This window comes from Octopus bimaculoides, chromosome 5 (genome assembly GCF_001194135.2).
Source record: "Octopus bimaculoides isolate UCB-OBI-ISO-001 chromosome 5, ASM119413v2, whole genome shotgun sequence".
Lineage (NCBI taxonomy): Eukaryota > Metazoa > Mollusca > Cephalopoda > Octopoda > Octopodidae > Octopus > Octopus bimaculoides.
Genome location: NC_068985.1, coordinates 71,569,988 through 71,578,496, shown reverse-complemented (window position 1 = coordinate 71,578,496; position 8,509 = coordinate 71,569,988). Strand labels below are relative to the sequence as shown.

General features: G+C 35.7%; 2 protein-coding genes across 2 annotated transcripts in view; both read right to left on the bottom strand.

The window, feature by feature from the left end:
* Positions 1-148: 148 nt before the first annotated feature.
* LOC128247872 (protein ZBED8-like) lies at positions 149-957 on the bottom strand. The gene is made up of 2 exons (XM_052968071.1): positions 709-957; positions 149-544 (listed from the first exon to the last, which is right to left on the bottom strand). Exons 1-2 carry the CDS (start codon positions 955-957, stop codon positions 149-151), a joined length of 645 nt encoding a protein of 214 aa, XP_052824031.1.
* Positions 958-997: 40 nt separating this feature from the next.
* Positions 998-8,509, bottom strand: part of LOC106876212 (zinc finger BED domain-containing protein 5-like) — a 9,529-nt gene continuing 2,017 nt past the window's right edge. Inside the window, exon 2 of the mRNA XM_014924672.1 lies at positions 998-1,666. Within this exon, the coding sequence (XP_014780158.1) occupies positions 998-1,666 (669 nt within the window). The remainder of the gene's footprint in view (positions 1,667-8,509) is intronic.

The following is an 8,509-nucleotide window of genomic DNA, read 5'->3' as shown; positions in this document are numbered from 1 at the left end:
CATGCACAACATCCAGTTTATTGCAAACCTTTGTTTTAATTGTGAGTAAAGTTGCAAAAGCCGTCTCACATTCGTACATTGTTGCAAACGGAATGATGAATTTGAGGGCCAATTTGGTGATATCTGGATAGGACTACATCATTTCAATCTAGAATTCACTGCAACACATGTTACGGAAGGTGTTTTTTGCACCTCCATCATTCAGCAAGTCAATGAACTGTTCTTGAATGACGTAATCTTCTGACGGAAGGTCAACAACAGAGATTGCAAAGGGATTGGTGATGAAACGATGAACTTTTATGAAGTTTTGTAGGCCGGGGAAATATCTTTGAATTTCAGCATGATGAGTTAAGACATGCTGTTTCATTATGTCGAGGATGTTAGCATCAACTTGAAGGGCATCTTCATCAAGGAAAGTATTGAGGTTCAGGAATGGTACGAAATTCTCACATTCCAATTTAGAATGCCACAAATGGAGCTTCAATTTAAGTGCTGTTACTTTTTTTATGACAGTGGACAATGGTGATGTCCTTTCCTTGTAGTGCTAAGTTAACAGAATTAACTGATTCAAAAATGTTGACCAAAAAGGAGGGACATATTGGAGAATTGTCTGTGCAGTTCTTTTTTAGCACCACAAAGAAATTTGTGTATCTCCTTTCATAGAATGAAGACACTTTTCAGTACTCTTCACTTGGATAACCACCTCACATGCAAATACAGTAAAAGCATTTCAAAATTGGAGCCATTGTCCTTGTACAAGTCAGCAAAAAGATGCAAGTTAAGAGAACTGGCTTTGATAAAATTTACTGCTTTGACCACATCATTCAAAACATTCTTCAAATGGTCAGGCATTGTTTTAACCATCAATGTTTGGCGATGAAGTGTACAATGCATATCAATTGCCTTAGGAGACTTCTCCTTCACCATTATCTGAAAGCCAGAACAGCAACCAAGCATTGTTGGAGCACCATCGTGCCCCTAGTTTATGCCATGCTTGTTAAAGAATTGACCCACTTTCTGGAATATATTGTTTGCAGTAGTTCAGGTGTTGAGGCTTTTGAAAAAAAAGGAATTCATATTCCAGGCACTTGTTATACACGTAATGCACATAACCACAAAGTTGTGCTAAATCCGCCATGTCAGTGGTTTTATCAATTTGGATGGCGGCATAGTTAAACATTGATGTTTTTATCTTTGAGATGACCTGAGACAAAATATTATCAGACATCTCAGCAATTCGTCGACTGACTGTGTTGTTGGGAAGTGAAACGTGTCTAAGCTTCTGTAGTTCAGACATTCTGAGCACGAGTGAAATTATATCTTTGCAGTAAGGAAGAACTAACTGCTCTCCAATGTTATGAGGTTTTTTTTTTGCAGCAATTTTCTTTGAAACCTCGTAGGAGGCTTTCAGACAAGCTGCGACGTCTTGCATTTCTGTGTCATCAAGCTTGGATTTAACCAATCTGTCAGCTTGGTGTCTGAAAACTTCCGCATCTTTGTTGACTGCCCTGGGATGTTTCATTTCCAAATGCCTCTTTAGCCTACTGGGCTTCAGCAAAGAAGCTGCCAATACCTCAGAGCACAGAACACACTGTGGTTTTTCTACTCCACCAGCAGTAAGCACAGTAAAACTGAAGCTCAAATAGGACTCATCATATATCCTTTCCTTTGTAAAAAAACATTCTACAAATAAATATAATAACAATATGTAAATGTTGTGCTGTAAACGCACAAAATTTTGTACTATTTCACTTTGTTGAAAAAACTTTGTTATTTTTATCAGTATAAATATATATATATATATATATATATATATATATAATATATATATAATGTATATATATATATATGTACATATATATATATAAGATATTTTTCAAAGCATGGTAAGTCTTTATTCATGCAGAAGTTACTTCGAAATTGGTTAATTTTGTTTTGCTTCAATATCCTCATTTTAGTCATTAAGTTGGACTTAGGTCAAATTTCTTACCATTGTAGTGCATTGTAGCTACTTCAAAAAAGTTCAACTAAAAGTCACTAGGTACTTTATGTAGAACAAACATCTTAATTCTAACAGTGCTACTGGCTTGTCTTTCTATTCGCTTATTAGGTTCTTACTGAGCATGAAAAGTAAAATTAAGAATGAACTTATGATGATTAATATGTTGAAAATATAGACGTTCATAAACGTGTGATGATGAAAACAATTTGCAACCTCCTCATCAACCACTCTTGCAGACTATGTCGGTGTCATGGCTGCTGTAACAACCCAGAAGATACCCCTACCCAGACTATACCTGGGGTTAGTCTGGGCTAGCCTAGACTATAGCCCCTCCAGATAGCTAGCTCAGAATATACCCCTATCCAGACTATACCCCATGCTTACGGATGAATAACACAGATATACCTTTCTTATAAAAGTTGCCTCAGAACATATATAAAATTTAATATCAATTGATGAAGAATTAAAAGTTACATGTAAAATTCAGTTTAAACATAGCAATTTGAAATTATCAAATGTAAATATTCAATGTACCAATATAAACCCAATGTATAGGTAGACTGGAAATAAATTGACAACTTGCACATGCTGTGCAGTGCATCTGTACTCTGAGTCATAGCCTAGACCTACACAAATGTGGCCATTCATGTTGGATTTATATTGGTACATTTTAAAGTATTTTGCATTTGATAATTCTAAATTGCTATGTTTAAATTGAAATTTACATGTAACTGTTAATTCTTCATTGGGTGATTCATATTTTATATATGTCCTGAAGCAACTTTTATAAGTGAGGTATATCTGTGTTATTTGTCCACAAGCATGAGGTATAGTCTGGACAAGGGTATATTCTGGCTTAGTTGTCTGGAGGGGGTATAGTCTGGGCTAGTCCAGACCAGCCCCGGGTATATAACCCAGATTAGCTCCGGGTATAGTCTAGGCAGGGGTATGTTCTGGGCTGTTACACCATCAATTTTTAATGCCGTTTAGACTTGTTGCACCCATACCCCCACACTGATCGATAAAGCTGCAGAGAGATACCTTCATTCAAGTACATGTGTGTACACCCTGTGCACATGACCTCAAATGCATTCTATCTGTAAGGTTTTTTTAACATGTAAATTAGGGGTTCTGTGTATTGTGTGCATGTTCAATGGTTCTAGTTTTAGCTAAAACTGGAAAACTTGAGGTTTTGAACATTATAAATCTGAAGATTGTTGATCCCTTCGTGGACCCCCTAAAATCGCTTTGCAGACCCCAGTTTGGGAACCAAGGGCCTAGAAGAATAGCCTGTGGCAATCTAGTCTGGATATTTTCCTTAAATAATGGACCAAAAACTTTCAAATTTTTTGCTTATTTTCAGTAAGAAGTAAAAAACCAAGATGATTCTTTTGTAGAAAAATGTACAACACTAGAAAAACCTAAAGTAAGATGATAACTCTTCTTCTACCCTCCCAGCATCTTGTTGACCTCCACTTTGGATAAACAACCTGTCAAATGCACACAAAAGATAGAAGAATGATAATGATTTTTTAATTCTTAATCTAAATTTTTTTCTTTAAATTATTAATTTGCTTATTTGGATACACAAAAGTCATGGTGAATTATTTCCCATGGTTCACATCCCACCGATTGAAACTTCACATGAGGTTAATTAAATGATTAATTATTATTTTAACAGATTTTTTTGAAATGATATTCATCTAGTAATAATACTAGAATATTTTATAATTGTTTATTATAATATCCATTAGCTTTTATAACTTCTCAAAAGAGATCTTTAAAATAATCATTTTAAAATTTGTAACACTTTTTCTTTATGAATTGTGCAATATTTTTTAAAAATTGTACAAATACTACATTATTTCAATACACACTGAAGTTTTAAAGATAATTTGAGTTTTATTCATTCTTAAAGAGATGATTTGCTTGTATACTTATTTGCTTGTATACACCAAGTGAGGTTTTGAACAAACTGTCCCTAAACACAACTGATGTAGTAACAAAATGTCTACACAACATATATATATAGTTATATGTACATACATCCACACACTCACATGCAGATATACAAATAGATATATAAAAATATGTGTGCATGTGTGTGTGTGTGTGTGTGTGTGTTTACATATATGTAAATTTATATCATCAAGTACTGGGAATTGTATACAATACAGGCAATTATCTTAATAGCACTCTAGCTTATAATTGGCTAACAGAGTACTCGGAGGAATACCAATGACACTCTCTATCCATCAGCCAGTCAATAAAACAAACAATGCAATATTAACTACTTAATTTATGATATTAAGCACAGTGTAAATCCATTGTATTTAACAACAATATGATGCACATTTATTGATGTGAAAAATACAATAATAAAAGAATACGAATAGAGATATTGCTCACATTATGTAATGAATGTTTCCATAGAGTGGTTATAAATTTGCTCAAAAATGTATTACATCATATTATTATGTAATAATTTGTAATAATATGATGTAATACATCACTGAGAAAATAAATAACCATTGTATATACATACATACATATCGTTTAACGTCCGCTTTCCATGCTAGCATGATACACACACACACACACACACACACACATATATACACACGCAAATATATATGTTACAAAACAGGAAGTGTGTGACTAGTCAGTTGTAAACTTATGCGGAGTAACTTTACATTACGGAGAGGAATGTACACTTTCCTGTAATACAGGCTGCCTCATGGTCCTAGCAGACAAAATGGTAAAGCGTTTTCCCGGAGGATGATGAGGCAGATATGCTGAACCAGCCACATTGTATCATGAGGCTCTCACTTGCTGATCACACAGACATTTGCTGTGCTTGAGAAGGCCCTTCCAGCATAATAAAATCAAGCTTGTACATGCTGGGCAGTAACTCTGATGTAATTGGAAGCTACAACTTTGGTTCTGGAAATGAGGAGGAAACAAGGCTGTTGGAATTCTATGGAGCAAATGACCAGATGATCTGCAACACTAACTTCAGGAAACTGGGTAGGAGTTCACCAGAGCTCAGTTCTCAGTCCCTGCTATATTCATCATAACACTCCAGACTATTACAGAAGAGTTTAAGACAATCTGCCAGTAAAGAACTGCAATATACTCATGACATCTTTCTAATAGAATTTGAAAAGAAATTTCACTTGTGAAATTTAAACCTGGAATCAAGGGCTTCAAAGTTAACTTAGCAAAGACTAACAATTTAGGAGGTAGGAAAACAGTCAGGACTCTTCTTCCATCAGTGAAATGACCTTGCTCAACAAGAAGAAAACAAGTAGGTATAAATCTTGTGGACAAAGTATGTAAGCTATGGATGCCCATAGCTTACATACTTTGTCCACTAGAGGTGCAATGCCTATCAAAGAAAGTTAATAGAAAAATGTACATGAGTAAACACCTCGGACACATGGGAAACAGATTTTGTGAAAGGCAGATTGTATGATGTTTGTGTATGAATACAGTATCACATGGTAGTGAGATGTGTGTTTTGAATGCAGAGGATATGGGAAGAGCAGAAAAAACAATGAAGCTAGCATGCTCCACTAGATGTAGTAAGTCAGTGTGCATGAATGGCTAAATACAATTGTGTTGAGAGAAAAATTAGACCAAAAGCAAAAAAAACAAAAAGAAAAAAAGGATCAGATGTAGTATATGCATATGGATGAGGACAGCTGTACAAAAAAGGGCCAATCTCTTAATGAGGAGAGAGCTTGTAAGAGAAGGAGACACAGGAAGACATGGGGTGAAGTAATGAAAGCTGATCTCATGACTTAGAACCTCACAGAGGACAGAATAAAAAATTGGGACTACAGGCAATATGTGGTGCTTGTGAAGATCCACCCATCTGGGTAAAACTGATGTTCTGAAAGCATTATGTGCAAAAACGCAACTGGGCCCTTCACCACCATCCCCCCATTTCTGTATCACTGCTCCCTCTGTCACTAGCCTAATGGCAGTATTCTGCAGTTTTAATTAAATAAGAGAACTACATATTTCATCAGTATCCAGTTCTCGGTCTGAACTCACTTCACTTGACATCCATGCTTCATTTGTAATATTGTCCCACTCCACTCATATTTCACATTGCTCACACTTCTATGCAACCAAATTATCATTCCTATTCACTGAAACACTTACTGTTGACTTCCTTCTGTCACCAGACATCTCACACTTTTCTCCACACTCCTGCATCCTACCCACCTGCACATCAACCCCTATCCACTCAGAAACCAGAAAATGCATGGTAATCCAATGTCTGCTTTGGCATGGTTTCTATATTTGGATGCACCTCCTAACACCAACTACTTTACAGAGTGCACCAGCATAAGTAAAGGTCACCAAGAAACTTGCAAGACAAAGAAAAAGAAGCTTCTGGGATGGAGGTGGGTTCATGAGACTAAAGCATGAGAGCATGACAGGCCTAAATGTTTTGCGATAGAAGAGATACATGGCTTCCTTGCACTGCATAGGAGTTGGAGGAAGTGGCTGGAAGGAAGATAGAGATGTTGGTGATGGAGGTATGGAAATACATGGCTATCTTATATTTACCTTCTTGTATTGTCAAAGTACAAGAAGGTGAATATAAGAGATAAGAACTGAGGATAGGGAGCTGTAGGGGGATAAGTTCACAGCATTGGGTGAGGTGAGAAATAGGTAGTTATGGATGGGGGTATAGGTTAATGTTGTGAGTGATGTACAAAGGTGGGGAGTGGTTGGTGGTAAATATCAGTGTGGAGGGAGAAGTAAAAGAAATAGCTCAAGAAAGCGAAGGTGATAAGTGGTAATAGACAAGGGACTGGAGAGTATACATCTATGTGTGCATACACACACACACACACACACACACACACACACACACGAGCATATTTACATACCCATATACAAATGTATGAGAAATTCATGGTGTGGAGTAGGGAAAGGGCTAGTGGAGGAGGGTAGCTGAGTAGTTGGGAAAATTTGATAGTGTTATGAGTGATGAGAAGTAAATGTGAGAGGGGGTGAGAGGTGGTGCAAAGGGTATGTGTGTATGTGTGTGTGTGTGTGTGTGTGTGTGTGTGTTTCTGGGACATAGAGAAGGGCCAGAGTGGGGGGAAGGTTATCTTTTGCAAACAAAAGAGAAGCTGTCAAGTTGTCAAAGTTTGTTTATATCAATTTTGGTTGTTGAAAGAGATATATATATACTATATATATATATATATATATATATATATATATATATATATACACACATATATATATATACACATATATATATATATACACACATATATATACACATAAGCATTTACATATATACATGTGCACACACACACACATTTGCATTTATATATATGTGCATGTATCTGTTGCTTCAGCTAAATATTAATAAAATATACGTACACTCATATTTTGAGTTCTATTTTTCCTGTTTGCATTACCACATATATATATATATATATGTATGTATATATATATATACATGCACATATATATATATATCAGTATATACACACATGCATCATGTATGTATGTACTTATGAATTCACATAATAGGTGCAAGAATGGCTGTGTGGTTAAAGTGTTTGCTTCACAAACTTGTTTCGAGTTAGGTTCCAATGCTTGGGTAAGAGACTTGTACTAAAACCTAAGTCTAAAACATGCTTTTTGAATGAATTTGGTAGACAGAAACTACAGAAAACCATCATGTATGTATATATGCTTGTGTGTGTGTGTCTGTGTGTGTATGTGTCTATGAGTGTGTGTGCATGTATGTGCTTGCATTTGCATGAGCACATATATGTGCAGGAATATTCCTATTTCGCAATTTGACATTATTTGAACAGAACAGTGATGACGCTGCAATTTGTCATTGAGAGTATGATTGCCAGCATTGAACATTTGAAAGCCTTTACTTTAATTATCTGGCAAGTGTTAGCGACCAAAAATGTCACCAACATTTACCTGATAAAGTAAGTTTTCAAAATATAATATATATATATATATATATATATATATATATGTCACTGTACAAAAAGAAGCTTGCTACCCAACCCCATGGTTCCAGGTTCAGTCCCATTGTGTGGCACCCTTGGCACAATCAAATCTTTGTGAATGGATTTGGTAGGAGGAAATTGGAAGAAGCTCGTTGTGTACACACACACACACACACACACACACACATATATATATATATTTGTATATTTATGTGTGTGTGTGTGTGTGTGTCTTTCTGTCTGTGCTTCTCCATTTCCAATGCTTGACAACTGATATTGGCATGTCTACAACCCTGTAACTTAACAGCTTGGCAAAAGAGACCGATAAAATAAGTACTACGCTTTGAAAGAATAAGTCCTGGAATCAATTTCTTTGACTAGAAAAAAAAAACTTTATGGTGGTGCTCCAGGATGGCCACAGTCAAATAACTGAAACAAGTAAAAGAATAAAATAATATATATGTGTGTGTGTGTGTGTGTGTGTGTGTGTGTGTGTGTGTGT